The 15,869-nt window shown below is 58.0% G+C and overlaps 1 protein-coding gene across 1 annotated transcript; it reads right to left on the bottom strand.

The window, feature by feature from the left end:
* Nucleotides 1-7,988: 7,988 nt before the first annotated feature.
* Nucleotides 7,989-14,324, bottom strand: CBX4 (chromobox 4). The gene is made up of 5 exons (XM_069543846.1): nt 13,974-14,324; nt 13,782-13,825; nt 12,574-12,639; nt 10,418-10,484; nt 7,989-10,172 (listed from the first exon to the last, which is right to left on the bottom strand). Exons 1-5 carry the CDS (start codon nt 14,283-14,285, stop codon nt 8,763-8,765), a joined length of 1,899 nt encoding a protein of 632 aa, XP_069399947.1. The 5' UTR covers nt 14,286-14,324; the 3' UTR covers nt 7,989-8,762.
* Between the last annotated feature and the right edge of the window lie 1,545 nt (nt 14,325-15,869).

Genomic DNA, 15,869 nt, shown 5'->3' with positions numbered 1-15,869 from the left:
CAAGACCACTTAGACCTGCCACCAGACTGACTCACAGCTGAAGACTGGGTGCATCTTTGCATTCCTTCTCATCATATGGAACTGATGAGAAGCTAGACCTTCGAGGCATTATAGTCTACTCAGGTGGAATATCATGGCCCTGGGAACTCATCTCTGGGCCTAGGAGAAAAGGCAGGCCCTAGAAGACAAGGGATTTGCAGAAAAGTTTCTCTTCTTGCTGTCTGACTGCCTTCTGCCCATCCATAGGTCATCTCTCATGAGCGAGTGCACAGACCCCAAATTCCCCTCTAGACCCAGGGCTGAGGCTCACTGTGGTTTGGCCAGGACTGAACAAATACCAAGGCAGAGCCAACTCAAAGCTCTGAGGTTAGCAGGTCTCTTGCCACCTCAGAGAGCTGAGCCCACAACAGCCTTCATCCCCACTTGGTGGTCACTGGATTGGAAGAAGCCCAGACCCCGGGCTTCTTTTCTCTCTGGGTTAGGCCCCAAACCACAGTCAGAGAACAGAGGCCAGACCATGGCTCTCAAGAGCAGCACGTGGCCAATCTGTCATGGCCATGGCATTGAATTTTGAATTATTACTATTATTAAATCCAACTTTATGGTGGATGAATGGAGGAAGCACTACTCCTTGTTGGAACATACGCATCCACTTGTGGGTAGAGAATCATCGATAATTCACCTTGATCTCAGCTTTGGGAGGCTCAGCTTCTCCATCTGTAGAGTGAAGGACTTGGATTAGGAACTCTGGGACCCCTCTCTGCTCCAGGCTTCCAGAAGCCAATGATTCCATCATCAGTGGGCCAACCCCTTCCTCCCCGAAGGCCAGGTGATCCCTATCCACCTGTCATGCAGCTGATCCTGCCCTGGCCCTGATTATGTTTAGGATGCTCATTCTGGTTGTGTATAGGGACTTTCTGCTCTGGTGGTTCCTCTGCCGACATTTGTTTTCATCCTAGTCTCTGGAAACAGGCCTCACTAAGGACCAGCATGAAGCAAAAGGCTAAGGGAGGAAACATTACCGGCTGCCCCGCTGCCCTGTCTAGTTCTTCCTGCCGGGGCAGGGCTGGGCAGCATCCTCTCCACCCTCCAGTGCTCAGCAGCAGCAGCAGCACTGCCGAGCCCACATCAGGGAGCAGCACAGGGGCTGGCACCAACCCTGTCTGTGCCTCTTCGGGGGTCACAGGCCCAGGGGATATCAGAGCCACCAAGGCTCTCAGCACCCAGAGGTCACCCAGCCCTCTCATTTTGCAGATGAGCAGCTTGAGGCCCGGCAAGGGGAAGTAATGGCATAACAGTGATGGAGCTGGGACCAAATCCCGAGGCTCGTGACTTCCGCCTCAGTGCTCCTTCTGCCATCGCCCCTGGATTTCTCAGCTGCCAGCTCAATAACTCTCTCCCATCCCCAGACCTGTTGGCAGGCAAGAAGAATAACTCATGTGAGTCAAAAGCAATTTGCAAACATAAATAATTTCCCATGCCAGGAGAGGAGACGGTAGGAAGACGCACTGAAGGTTGAGAAGAATCCGGCCAGACCTGAGTCTCCCTCACCCTGCCTAGGGCTTCCTTTCCCCCCACTCAGCACTGATGGGAGAGCAGGGAGTACAAAAAACAAAGCAGGAAATGGCTATAAGGATGCTCACTTCCGTTGTTCATAGGAGGGATTCTGCTTGCCAGGCTCTTCTCTCTCCACCCCCCAACATTCACATGATTTTGTAATCCCACCTCCTTTAGAGAATCACAGGAAAATGTATGGTCCCCTGCCTGCATCTGGAATAGCCCAGGCCTCCTCCATCTAGCTGTATTCCTCCTTGTCTTCAACCCCAAACAGCACTACTTCAACAAAGAATGGAAGACACACCATTAATATAACCTTATAACCACTGGAACATTAATAGAAACTTAATGCTATATTACAAAGGAGCTGACCATGACTATCCTGTTTTCTCCATTGGATGCTGTGGTATAGACTGCCCATGGCCATCCTCTGATTTGTGACAGGTGCTTGCTCATCTCCCCAAGACGTTATGGCTTGTTTTGCCCTGACAACCAGAGACGTCCCTTGGAAGAGATTTTGGAGGATAGCAGTGGTCGTGAGGGAAGTGCTTGTGTCACTTTGGAAGGCTGAGAGCATTAAGCACACCTTCCTAAACCCACCCCAAGGGGCTGTCTAAAGCAGAGAAAACAATGAGAAACCAGATACCATGGAATTAGTGAAGAATTTCTCAGATGAAACAGGAAAGGGAGGAAATGCAGGGAGGTTTACATTACACCTGGCGCACGTTGAAAGGAGTCAGGGCCAGTTGCTGGCAATATTAAACTCCAGGGTGCGCTTGAAGGGATCCTCGTTCAGGCAGCAAAGGAGAGGTGTTCCCGCTGGTACAGGCTGCATCGCTACTTCTCTCCCCGGTTATAAATGCACACCTACATGCACACTCATGCAGGCATGCACACACACCTTGGATATCCATTGGTAATAGCAGCTCTTTGCCCCTACAACTTGCAGATCATTGATTAAGTGAAATAATAATTACAGGTAGCATTTGGTGAGTTTTTCACAGTCAGATCTTATCCACCCAGCTTATGTGAAGACCATATATGAAAATTTAAAAGGGGTGCATACTGTGTCTTCTGCTTGTTGCTAACTCTGCATGTTTTGGAGTAACATGCCCATATCTGTACTATTCTGAACCTCATGTTAAAACTAAATACTTAAGGATATTTAAGGATATGAAGGTGGTTGCTGTGCTATCAGGAACCGTATAACGTGTACCACTAGCTAAATATGGAAATTAAACCATGAGTCTTCTGGAAGTGACTCCAGAATTATCCTTAGGGTCGGTTTCCCTAAATTCAATTACCACATAATTACCTGGAGTCTCCTGAAACTCACACAGATGGATCAGGTGAGAAGTAAGGGGGCGGCGGAACCCATGGAGCAGCTCAGTGCCCAACAGTCTCTGCTGTGCAGCTCTGTGGTCATGGGGGTTGAGCCCCTGGGGGCAGCACGGGGGCCTTCCTTGTGTCTGCTGCTAATAGCTTGCAGTGCAGTGATCAGCATCACTGTCTGAAAGTCCCATCTCTCTCTCTCACACACACACACACATACACACAGGACAAAACACACACACACACACACACACACATACACACACGAGGCATCTGATTCTGAGGTATTTATCTAGGAACTGAGCACACTGTGGGACTGCATGAAATACCCAAGACATGTCCGCTGCCTTCCAGATGGGCAGGGCTTTGTCCAGTTGGAGAACAGAGGCACGTGCACACATGGATGCTGTAGCAGTTGATTGATGAGTTGGTGGGGGTGCAGTAATTACTGCAGGAGTTCAGGCACAGCAGGCCCTGGTAAAGGCTGGAATAATCTAGAACAACCTCAGGGAGGGGATGGGACCTGAACTCACCTCTGAAGAACCCACAGAACCCTGGAAGCTGGGAGCATAGCCCCTGCAGACAGACAAGGCTAGCCCAGAACTCCCGTTCCCCTGTTTGTCGGATGTTTGACCTTGGACAGGTTACTTGAGCCTCTAAGCCTTCATTTTACCATCTGTGAGACAGGGACAGTGATGGGACCTACCTCATGGGAGACTGTGTGAGTTAAATGAGATGATCTCCTGAAGCACCCCCCACAGGTGGTGGGCACTCATTCCATGTTAGCTATTAACAGCAACTGCAAGGGGAAGAGAGGAAAAGGAGGGTGCAGGGGGCAGGGTGCATCTGAACTATGGCCGCAGGAAATGGATACTTGCATCCGAGAATATCCGCTGTTAGTACTATTTCCTCTTTAGAATCTTCGCCTTCTCAGATGAGCTGCAAACATAATATGAAACCTTAGAAGCAACTTGATTAAAAAAGCATCAGGATTTGGTTCTATACAAATGCAGGCACAGCTCTTATCTCTCTCCTGTCCCAGTGCCAGCCTTGGTGAACCAGGATGAAGCTGGAGAGGCTGAGGCTGAGGTTCCAGGTCAATGGGTTATCTACCAAGCTGGTAGTGAGGGCAGAATGCAAAGGGCTGGTGGCGCACACTGGGTTATAGAGGGCATGGGGGCGAGGGGAGGGAGACATGGCAGTCAGTTCAGAGGTAAACATCTCTGGGTATCTATTCCTCGGTCAAGCTGAGGCTCTCAGCCAGAAGTCATTAGAAGGCATTTGAATCTGACATGAAATGTTTAATGTTCCCTGATAAAAAAAATAATAATAACTCATGTGTTTACTTGGGGAGTTGTCCAGAAGAGCTCAAGGCTCTTTCCCGACCTAGTTCATCCTCACTGTCAGGGCATGTCTTTGAAGATGCTAAGGAAACTGAGGTATAGAAAGGGAAGAGGTTTTGGTGGGAGAGTGGGTACTGCTTTCCTGGTAGCTCAACTGGTAAAGAATCTGCCTACAGTGCAGGAGACCTGGGTTTGATCCCTGGGTTGGGAAGATCCCCTGGAGGAAGGCATGGCAACCCACTCCAGAATTCTTGCCTGGAGAATCCTCCTGGACAGAGGAGCCTGGTGGGCTACTGTCCATGGGGTCACAAAGAGTCCCACATGACTAAGCACAGTGGGCACTACAATTGATCTGTTCTGCCCTCCTTGTATGTTCTAGACTTTGTTGTTGGGGTGAGTGGGAATGGGGAAGACACTCGACTCAGAAGCCCGAGGTGGGCCAACTGATGGCGAGACCAAGTCTGGTCTTCCATCACTACTTGTCTAGGTCTTGTCACATGCTCACTCCACCACTCCCTTCCCCTTTTAATCACAGCTGAAGGCCCCTGGACATCCAGCAACCATTCTGTGTCATGCCAAACATACTCAATGTCACTATAACCACTGCACTCACTAGGACCCCTGTGGCTTAGTTCTCAGCAGTTTCTCTCTCCTATTGGACTGAAACTTCCCTGTGGGCAGGGACTAACTAAGTAGACTATTCAGGATACAAGTGAGGTTCCAGACAAATTCCAGCATGCCCAGTTCAATCTGAATTCACATAAACAAAGCATTTTGTTATTGTTTTAGTATTAGCATATCTCAAATATTTCATGAGACGCACTAAAAAATGATTCATTGTTCCATCTGAAATTCAAATTTAACTGAGCACCCTAGATTTTTATGTGCTCAGCCTGGCAACCGTAGCTCCTAAGTACCCTGGTAGGATCCAAGGATGGAGCTAACACCGAAGGGCGAAACTTGGCTCTTGTGAAACTGAGTTGGTGGCAGTGGTGCAGGCTACAGGGAGACTAGAGTTGGAATCTGGAACCTGGCTTGTGCAGGAGGGACCAGCCTCTGAGGGGTGGGTGGATACACAAGTGCCTCTCTCTTGGCAAGGAGTCAGCTTCAGCTCTACGCTCAAGGCTCAGCCCCAAAGGTTTGTTTGGAGAAAAGACAGAATTCTGGGTTTCCTAGTGTGCAAGGTTAAGATCCCAGATCATCTGAACTTGGGCTCAAAGTAAGGGTTTAGGAAAAGAGAGGGCTTAGGACCCCTTGCTTGTGAAAGTTGGGCATTGACAAACATCTCTGACCTCTATTAGGAACAAGCAGCCTACATCTGTGACAAAAATCTGTAACAGAGCTTACACCTGGGTTACTGGGCTCTCCTCCCCTGTCCCGATGCCAGGAACCCTGGCCCTCTGTGAGTGTTCCTGAGCCTTGGACACATCTATGTCTGAGAGGTCAGGGAGGGGCGTGTTGCCGTGGTGTACCTCTCTGCGGTGTGACAGCAGACCACCTGGTTGATTCTAGAGTCAGTACAGAACTGGGCAGTGGCCAGGTGAGCTGGACAAGCTGTTTAGCCATCAGAACCTCAGACTCTCATCCCACAGGGACACTTGACCTCTGTGGGGTCTGATTGGAACAAGATGCTTAAGGGCCCCAGCCAACAAGAGTCCTATCCCTCCTGGGCCAGAAGGGACCTTGGACACTCTTGAGTCTCATGCCGGTTGGGCATCTTGCTGCCCCTCCTGACCTATCCATTTGCCTCTGTCCTTTTGCTGGTCTTCTGAACTTAGGTTCCAGGCTGTTCCAAGGACCATCCTGCTTGAAGATCTCCCCCAGGAGGTCCACCACCAGGCTCAGTTTTCAAGGCCTCAAACCACCTGCAGGCCACACCTTTCTGCAAATGGTAGTGGAGCAGTTTCCTTCTCTGCTCACTAACAGTGCCATCCTCTACCTCCCCTCCCCTGTTGCCCAGGCTCAGCTTCGTAGAGGCCACCCATTGGGCAGGAGGGGCACCCCTAGGGGCTAAGGATCACTCCCAGGTCACCACCTGTGCAGACCTGAACAAGGGGTTCCCCTGCTTACTCCCGATTTTTTAGTTCTCTTCTACCAGAAAAACAGGGAGTCGAAATCCACGCCTGGCATGTGCCTTTGTGTACCAGTCAGTGAAGGACAGGCCCAATTCTAGTGCTGAGCAGGCAGTTTGCCAGGAGCAGTCAAGATTACCCCTCCCTCCACTCCCAGGGTGGCAAAGGGCATTCATTACGTTGAAGGGGGAGGGGGAGCGTTTAACTCACTCTAAAGGGGGCTGGGGTGATGGGGATAGTGGGAGGGGCAATTCACAAAAGCCAGGGCTAGAAACTCCCAACGGTTTGTTTTTTTTTTTTTTCCAGAGCTTCCCTTCCTTCCCTCCCCTCCCCCCCGCTAGGCTCCCCTCCCCCACCTCCAGCCGCTTGGTGGCCTGCAGCCAACACTGGCCACACTGTCCGCATTCAGGCCTCCCGCCCTCCTGGCCCTCTATCTCTTCTCCTGGCCTTCCCAACACTGCTCTCTCGCCACCTCTCCACCCCCCCCCCCCCCATTATGAACCGCGTTGACCTCTTCCGCTCTGGCGGCCGACAGAGGCTAGGCTCTTCAGTCCCAGGCTGGCAGGCAACGGACTTGGGGACCAGCAACAGCCTCGCGCCTACCAGGCCCTCAGTCCTGTGGCCCCTGGCCCTGCTCGGGCCACCCCAGCCAGGAAGAAGATCGCTGCGTTTGCAGAAAGCTGGCCAAGGCCGGCCGCAGCAGTCTCGGGTCTCGGCTTCCTGGCCTGGGGGAGCGGCACCTTGGAGTTCGAGTTCGGCCCACTCCCCTCGTTCCCTGGGGACCCTTAACCCCTTCCTGCGTGGGGAAATCAGGGGCCACTGCCTAACCACCCAAAGCAAAGCAGGATGGGTGAGATGGGGTCCCACATTTTCCTGCTCACTCAGGAAGCGGGGACCGGCAAGGCCTTGCTCTCGCAGGCCTTTTCCCCCTCCCACAACCCATCCACCTCGCGGGAAGCCCCCCACCCCCTGCCCCGGCCGCATTCGCGGCGCCTCCAGTCGCGGCTTCTGGCCTGGTGGTTTCCGGGGAGAGAGCCTGGCAGAGAAAGAGCCTCGGCAGCTTCCTCGGTGGGGCGGGGCCAGCGATGGCAGCGAGGGACGCTGGAGAGGGTGGGAGGGTGCCCTCCCTGCGGAACCTGCCCTACCGGGCAGGGATTATTAGGAAGGAACACCCCTGCCGCACCAGGGCCAGCGCTAGGGTGTGTTGCGTCCTGTGGGGTGAGGGGCAAAAATCAGCAGGTGCGGGGTGGGCTTGGCGCGGAGGGTGAGGGTTAGCCCCACCCACGTCTCCGTGCAGCTCGAGCACCCGTGCAACCCTCCCCGTGCAACTCTGCAGATCCCGGGTTTGCCCACGCGGTGGGCAGCCAAGGCCCAAAAACTCTTGAGAGCGGGGGCGACGGCAACACAGCCCCCCCGCAGGAATTCCCCTCTCCTTTGGAAAGCCTCTCGACTTCCGGGGAGCGGGGTCACTCCCCGGGTGCGGGGGCCTCTGCTCGTGAAACCAGTTCACTTTGCTTTTGCAAAAGTTTATCGCAGGATGCGATAGGTCCTCCCACCCCCACCCCCCCGCCCGACCTAAGGCGGAAGTAGGGTGCGGAGAGGGGTCCAGCCGCCGCCCGCACCCCGCCTCCCCCGTCTCCCCCGTCTCTGACGTTCCCTCTTAGCTAATCTCAAACAGCGAAAGTGCACCTTCAACATCTCCATTTAATATTTACATTCAAGCAGGTAATAATTGGAAGCTTATAGTTTAGACATTTCTAGTAGCAGCAGTTTCTAGAGAGCTCGTTTAGCCTTTTAACAAACTTTTTTTTTGTTGTTTTGCACATAGAAACAACACATCCATGTGTACAGTATCAAAAAATATATACCAAGGTTACTGGTATTGCAGTTCCTGGAAGGGGAGGAAATGAAATCAACCGAAATACTGAATGAACGGGTAGAAAGGCCAACAGAAAATAGTTCGTCTGATATAGAATATAACATGATCTAGAGGAAACTCCATAAATCTAGGCTTTTATATTTCAATATATAAATACCTACAAATAAATATATATATATCAGCCCGAAGGGGGTGGTGGGCCTTTTGAGCTCAAACAATACATTTCAATATAACACCACGTACAAACGGGAGTAAAGTCTGCACTTGACAAGTTAGCACGGTTAAAATATAATACTATAACTCTTAGACCGCCGCGAGTGGCTGCCCTGTCAGTCCCGGAGGTCCACGAGAGGAGGGGGTGCGGCAGATGAGGGCGAGACCCGCAGGCACGGCGTGGAAGGTGCCAGTGTGGGCCGGGCGCTCCAGCCAAGACCCGGCAGAGGGACGCGGTTGCCGCGGCTTCGGCCGTTTTCGCGCTGGGGCCGGGCCGGGAGCTCCCGCAGTTGCAGAGAAGTCCGCCCCCAGGCCCCAGGTGTTAAGTCCCAGAGGGTGAAGCCTTCCTCTTCCGACGCCCTTCGGCTACACCGTCACGTACTCCTTGAACGTGACGGTGAGGCAGTTCGCGGTGACGTCAGTGATAATTATATTCCCAAAGAAGGGCTTGAACTCGCTCAGTGGCTCCTCGGGTTCTTCGTGGGCCTCGGTCGGGGGCTTCTCGGCCGCTGTTGCCGGCGCAGCAGCCACTGCCGCGGTCGCGGGCGCCTCGGGCTTCACCTGCAGGGCGCTGGGCGGCTCCCCGGCCTCGCTGCGCGTCTTGACGCAGCGCAAGTCTATGGGTTCGTCTAGGTCCGAGTCCAGCAGGATGACCTCCGGTTGCGGGAGGGCGGCAGCGGGGGGCACGTCCGCAGGGCGCTCCGCGGCGGGGCTGCCCCCCAGGCAGGTGGGCGTGCTGATGCTGCGCGCTGTCAGACGCTTCTTGCAGGGCTCTCGCTCGCCGTGGGTCTCGGAGAGGCAGCGCTTGCGCGCATGGGAGAGATTTAGGTCGACGGCGTGGTGATGGTGGTGGTGGTGGTGGTGGTGGTGGTGATGGTGGGAGGGCGGGTGTGTGCTGCGGGCCGGGTCCCAGGCCAGCAGGTCGGGCTTGGTAGTGAGTTGCAGAGGCTGCTCGCCGAAGGCCTCCTTGGTCGGGGAGAGCTTGCGGGAGCCAGCCTCTTGGGACTGCGGGTCCCCGGTCCCCGGCGCCTCCTCCTCCCTCCTCTTGGAGGGCGTTTCCGCCTTCTTCTCCTCCGCCCCCGCGGCCTTTTTGAAAGTCCTGTCTGCTGGGGGGTGACGCTCCTCAGCAGCCCGTTTCTTGTGGCTGGGGGAGCGCGCCTCGCCCTCGGCTGCCTCCCCGGACTTGATCTTCACCGCCTGCATGCCGTTCTCCATGTACTTGCTCATCACGATCACGATGCGGCCGTTCTTGTTCTTGTTTTTGACGATCTTCATCTTTCCCCCAATCCCGTTGCCCGTCACTGCCTCCTTGGGGGCCGGCGTCATCCCATTGGGGGGACCCTTCTCGGAGCCCTTGCCTGGAGCCCCGGCCGTACCGGCCAGGGGCTTCACGGCTCCCAGGTAGCCCTTGGCCCCCCCGCCGTGGGGCCACTTATCGGGCGGGTGGCTCTTGGAGCCTAGGTCCGGGCAGGTGGGGCTGGGCGCCTCCTTGTGGCCGCCCTGGTACTGCAGGTCATACATTTTGGGGTCCGGCTGGTAGGGGTGGTGCTTTTTGCTGTTGAGCTGGTAGTAGTATTTACCGCTCTTGCCTGGTGGTGGAGGCTTGCCCGCCCGCTCCTTGCTGTGCGGCTGGTACTGGTGGTGCTTCTTGCTGTTGAGCTCGTATTGGTGCCCCTGGCCCTTGCCCTGACCGCCCAGCTCCAGTTTGGCGCGGTTGTCAGCCGAGGAGTCCTGGAGTCCGGTCAGCACATTGGAACGACGGGCAAAGGTAGGTACCTGGGGGGACGGAGTGGGAATGGAGGGGGAGGTAAGAGGAGGGATCAGACCAGCCCCAGAGCAAGCCTCCAGCATCAGGAGTGTTCCAGCCCATACCAGGTAGGGGAAGGGTGTGGGAAGTCAAGATGAAGTGGAATTGGGTGCTTCAGAGGAACTCCCCCCGACTTCCAAGCCTGGAGGCACCTCAGGTGGCAACGTCAAGGGAATAAGTCGTGGTTGGCCCTGGGGCCCGGGAGTGTATTCACCTGTACCACCAGTGGTTTGGGCTTCGGCCCTCTCTTCCGGTATCCCATCAGCTGCTCCTGCCGTTCCCTGCGGAAAGGGAACAGAGGGCAGTGCTGTTAGCCTCAGTCACTTCCCCTCCTGCTCTGCCCCCACTGTGGTGAGCCGTGAGGCCAGCAAGAACCAGAGGGAACAAGGGCTCAGGGCAGAAGGTTGCCTCTACCGTCAGTTGGACGCCTCGGTCCAGTTCCAGAGTGCCACTTTACCCCAGCACCAACCCTTATCTGCCCAAGGGGCCCTCTCCAAAGGGCTCCCCCACCTCAGATGTCCATACCTGAAATGGGGCCCCCCACAGCCTTGAATCTTTGCCCGCAGCTTGACACTGGGCAGCTTGGCACTGGTGCCCACAGCCTTGGGCCCGTGGCCCTGCACAAAACGCAGTGAGCTCGGGGGTCCAAGGGATGAAAACAAGTCCAAATGAGGTGAGCGTCAACCGGGTGCCTCCCCGTCAGAGGCACGGGATGCTAATGACCTCATTAAGATTCAGATAACGAGTGCCGCCGGCAGAAGGGAGGACTCGTTTTCTTAAAGGCCAGGCACTAAACAGGGGGAGGGGCTGCGCCCTTGTTTACACAGCGGCAAATGAGCCAATTAGGGGCTGGGGGCGGGGGCAGGACACCGAGGCCAGGGCCTGGCCAGGTTCGCAGCCACCAGGTGAACCAGCTCTGGTACGGCTGGGGCGGAGCTGCTGGGCGGGGAGACGCACAGAAGCACCGCCTACTCGACGAGCCCGGGTTCCCAGCTTCCCTTGATTTCCAAATTATTAATAAAAGCCCGTGGGCGGTGGTGCTGGTCAATACAGCTGTCAGGCTTTCGCTGGCAGCCTGGTGGAGGATGATCCGAGGTTGGGAGGGTGGTCCTAGCACTGCCCAACCCTCCATGGCAGAAGCGAGTGCCTCTCCAGCGTAGGCCAAAGTTCCAGCCCATTCCAGACCTTAGGCACCCCTCTACCCTTGGGCTAACCCAGAGGAGTTCTGTCATGCCTGGGGGCCCCGGCTGGGGCCTGATTCCAAAGTTGCATGGCATTGCAACAGCCTGCGTTTTAAATCTTCGGGGATCCATTATGCAACATGGCATCAGCCGCTGACATGGTTACAGGCTGGTGAACTCCCAGGTGGAACCCGGGCAGGATCCCTTCTCGGCGCCCTCCTGCGTCAGGAGAGCAACTTCCCTGATGGTCTCTCCTTCCAAGGGGCTAGAGTTTAGTTTTAGAGGCAAACGCGCCACAGGAAATAATACAAAATAAAAAGGGGAGGGGGGATGGAAGGCCGCGGTGTGGCCCAGCTCCGCGGGCTCCTGCTGCTCCGCCCCTCCTCGATCGCCCTTCCCCCTTCTGTCCTCCCGAAACAGAGAACCACAGCCACCGGTGGTGAATCCAGCTGCAGCAGCTGCAGCGTGACAAGCATCTGTGCGCGCGACGAACCCCTCGTCAGAAGCCACCCCTCCACCACCAGGCAGTGCCCACCCCACAACCGGTGGGCCAAACTCCCCCTGCCCTGAGAATGTGGGCCAGACCCACCAAGTAGCCTACTGGGAGGTGTGAAGGGCACGCAGCGCCAGACAGAATCTGCCCCCTGTCGACCCCAAGCTCCCTGGGGGGTGAGGGTGGCGGCTTAAGGTCTTGTAAACTTTTCTCCAGTCCCCAACAGGTTAAGTTCAGTTCTGTGACGTCCGGAGGTTTCACAATGCCAGCTCCCTTGGAGCTGCCCCGAGAGGTGCCCGTGCCAAGCGGCCAGTGGCAGCAGGAAAGCAACACCTAGGCTCCGGGGGTGGGGCTCCAAAGTAGCCACGGGAGGGGGGGCCGGCAGAGAACCGAGGCGCAGCCCCAAGTTCTCCGCGCAGCTGTAGGGCCACCCGCAAGCGCCCTTCCCGCAGTTCCCCCAAACACAAGCCTCTCCTTCTCCGGGCCTGCCCCGCCCCCACCCCAAGCTGCAGCAACCGCCAAGGACGTTGGTTAGAGGAGCCGAGGCCCCAGTCGTGCCTGTTCAGACCCGGGGGAGGGGACTCCTGCCAGCCCCCGTCCCGGCCCTTTCCCCCTGTCCTGTTGCAGCGTTGGCCCACTCTCCCATTCCCATATACGGTCACGGCTGCCGGCGGCGGGTGCTTGGGGGACGCTCACCTGTTCTGGAAGGCGATCAGCAGCCGGGGATCCAGGATGTTCTCCTCGGGTTCCCACGTGTTATATCTTGCAAGGGAAAAGGGAGGGGGACACGGCGTAAAAAAAAAAAACCGAGCCAGCTTTGTGGCCTCCAGGTGGGGAATGACATAAGGCCCTACTCTGTCTTCATGAACTGAAAGCTATTTAGCTGTGGATGTGGGGGGTGGAGAGTAAATTTCTGCAGGCCTGACACGGTCCCTAATACACCCTCCCCAAGTCAAAATAAACACACAAGGGCAGGAAGAAAGGGGAGGGGTAAGGAAAATGAAACTAGCAGTTTATTTTGCAGTTGTCAAGAATTTTAAGCATGTTACTGCGACATGTTCCAAAGCCACTTTGCTCACCAGGAATCCTGCGTGCAAAGCAGCCAAAATGCAAAGTCGCAGTCCCCTCCTCCTCTCCCCAGCCCCGAGTCTCCGCGAGGGCTTCAGCCATTCTCTATTTGACCCCTAATCCGATCACCGTCAGCCACGCGGCCCCCCCACACCCCCTCACGGCTCTGGAGCCCGCTGTCACGGGCAAGCAACCCCCAAATACTCAGCAACACAAAAATATGCCTCTGTGTGTGTGTGTGAGTGTGTGAGTGTGTGAGCGTGTGCCTGCGCGTCTGTCTCCATCCGGTGCCTTCGCATTTCAAATTAAAAAAAAAAAAATCCCCACCAAAAGCGCCGCAGTGACAGTTCCCAACATTTTCTGCCTTTTTTCTTCCTCTCCCTGCACCACTAGGAGGGAAGAGGCACACAATTGCATTTTCGTCGCTTTTTAATTTTTTTTTTTTTTTTGGTTTTGCAATATGGAGCCGTTCGGTGGAGGGAAAGGGGAAAGGAGCCATTTTCTGCTGCACATCAGTCAGTGCCTGCGCCCTCCCTCCCTCCGCCGGCCTCCCCGGCTCGGCCCCGCGTCTCTCCAGCTCCTCCGGCTCCTTTTAGTGCATAAATTAGTGATGGCATTTCCCGGAGAGCGGAGTACAACACAGGGCGCCGGGCTCGGGCTCGGCGGCTCGGCTTCCCCAGTGCCTGCCACCGACTTCCCCACCCCCTCCTCCCTCCACCCCACCTCCACCCCGCCTCCCGTCCGCTCCCCCCACCACCCCACCAGCCCGGCTGGTCCGGAGCCCGGGAGCCCCGCGCCTCGGCACCAGGCTCTCCCGCCCCTCGGCCGCTACTTACTTGGGGGACCAGCCTCTCCATTTCACCAGATACTCCACTCTGCCCTGAGGGGGGGAAGAGACAGCACTCCATCAGCTTCCGCGGGATCCCCGGCTCCGGCCCGCAGCCTCCCCACCCCCCTCCCCGCCTCCCCGCGGGCTGCTCCGGCTGCCGCTCCCCCGCCGCCTCGCCGCCGCCCCCGCGCTGCCCTACCTTGCGGATCCGCTTCTTCTCGATGCTCTCCACCGCGAAGACGTGCTCGCCAACAGCTGGCAGCTCCATGGCCGAACCGGAGCGCGCCGGGGCGCGGGCGGCCGGCGCGGCTGCAGACGCTGCTGGCTCCCGCCGGCGCCCCGCTGCCGGCCCGGCCGAGGAGCCCCTGCCGCCCGCGCCGCCGCCGCCGCCGCCGCTGCCGCCGCTCGTCCTGCACAGCCCGGCCGCCCGCCGCTGCCCGCGCCCGCCCCGGCTCCCGGCTCGCGCTCGCTGAGACAACTGAGCCCGGGCCGCGGCTGCACAAGAACTCATGCAAATCCGGACGTCAGCGGGCGGGGCCTCGCCGGGCCCTGCTCGGCGTCAGGGGGCGGGCCGCGGCCGGGATTGGCGCAGCCCGGCCTACCGGAGGCCCGGGGCCTGGGCGGCGGGCGGGGCGGGGGGGTGGTGGAGGAAGGGCGCGGGAGGGGGCCAGGAGGAGGAGGGCGTCGGGGAGGTGCAGGGGGAGGGATCGTAGAGCCTGGGAGAGGGACGCTGGAGGGAGGGAACGGGACCGGGCCGGAGAGAGGTGTGTCGGCAGGGGGCCGAGGTGGGGGTAAAGAGCCTGGCGGGGCCGCGAGGGTCTGGCTGCGACCCCTCGCCTACGGCCTAGCGCTTTGGCCTGCCCCCTTCGCCTCTCATTCTCAGCGTGTACTGCCCGGGGACCCCTGCCGGGGGCCACGGGAGCATCCACTGCAGTTTCCATTTGCACCGAATTGCGTCATGTGCAGACTCCCAGGGGGTCGCCGGCAGGGGGCGGAATCGGAGCCGGGGCAGCTCGCGGACCCCCCCTCCCCCCGCCCCCGGGTCCCGCCGCCCCGCCCCGCCCCGCCCCAGGAGGCTGAGGGCATTTAGGAAGGCGAGGAATGGAAGAGAAATAGGGAGGAGAGAGAGGACTGGGTGCAAAGGATCGCCAGGGAGAAGAGCGCCGAGAGGAGAAAGAGGATAGAGGAGCAGCCAGCCTGGGGCCCTAGAGCTCAAGAACCCTACCAGAGTGTTCTCGATCCCTCCCCGAATCCTGCTGGGCTCCTACTTTACCCTCAGCACTGTCTTTGGCGGGGCGCGGGCGGGAGGTCGGGTTTCCAGCAGCAACCCTCCACCCCCACCCCGCGGCCAACACGGCGTGAGGCAGGGAGGACAAAGAGAGGACGAAGAGGATGTCCAGGTCTACTTGGGGGCCCGAGAGGACTTGGTGGGGTCCCGGGAAGGGCTTCGAAAAGAGAAGGCAGGGAAGGCCAAGAAAGGGTTGAAACTGAACAGGGCACAGCGGGGCCGCACGAAAGGGAGGTGAATGGAATGGCCGAGGAGCCAAGCGCTGGTTACGAATTCGCGCTCCCTGGTCCCCGGCCGGCAGCCGCGGCCGAGCCGAGGCCCTCCCGACCTGGCCAGAGAAGCCGCCGAGTGTGAAGTTTAGCACCTCCGGCGGCGAGACGGCGCGTTCCGGCGTGCAGCTCCGGCGTCCGGCTGGGGGAGCTGCTGCGCCCCACGCGGCCTCCCGAGGGCGCCGCCCGCGGGGCCGCGAGCTCTGTGGGGTCGGAGTGAGAAGGGGGGGGCGTACTGGGGAGGGGGCAGGGCGACCCGAGTGACAGGGGCGGGGGTGCGCCTACCCGGGGGTGTTCCCGGGCCCCCGGCTCCGGGCCCTTGAAGGACCGGCAGCAGGAAGCTTGCGCAATCTCTTGGCTGAGCGTCCGTGGAAGAAAGGAAAGGAGCAAAAGCCGAGCGAGAGTGGAACGAGCGAGGGGGGCGGGCAAAGAGCCATCCGGGTCTCCGCTCCCGCCCTGACACAAGTCCCGGAATGCTGGGTGGGGACTGCGCCGGGGCTCGAGCGGGCGGGGGGAGGGGCGGGGTGCGGAAGCGAAC

The sequence above is a fragment of the Ovis canadensis genome, chromosome 11 (genome assembly GCF_042477335.2).
Source record: "Ovis canadensis isolate MfBH-ARS-UI-01 breed Bighorn chromosome 11, ARS-UI_OviCan_v2, whole genome shotgun sequence".
NCBI lineage: Eukaryota > Metazoa > Chordata > Mammalia > Artiodactyla > Bovidae > Ovis > Ovis canadensis.
Note: the sequence above shows the minus strand (reverse complement) of the source record. Positions and strands in the feature narration are given on the sequence as shown.

Coding starts and splice junctions, on each gene's coding strand:
- CBX4 (XM_069543846.1), bottom strand. CDS start 14,285: ATGAGTTCTTGTGCAGCCGCGGCCCGGGCTCAGTTGTCTCAGCGAGCG. Junction 13,826..13,973: donor AGAAGAAGCGGATCCGCAAG/GTAGGGCAGCGC, acceptor TCCCCCCCTCAG/GGCAGAGTGGAGTATCTGGT. Junction 12,640..13,781: donor TGGAGAGGCTGGTCCCCCAA/GTAAGTAGCGGC, acceptor TTCCCTTGCAAG/ATATAACACGTGGGAACCCG.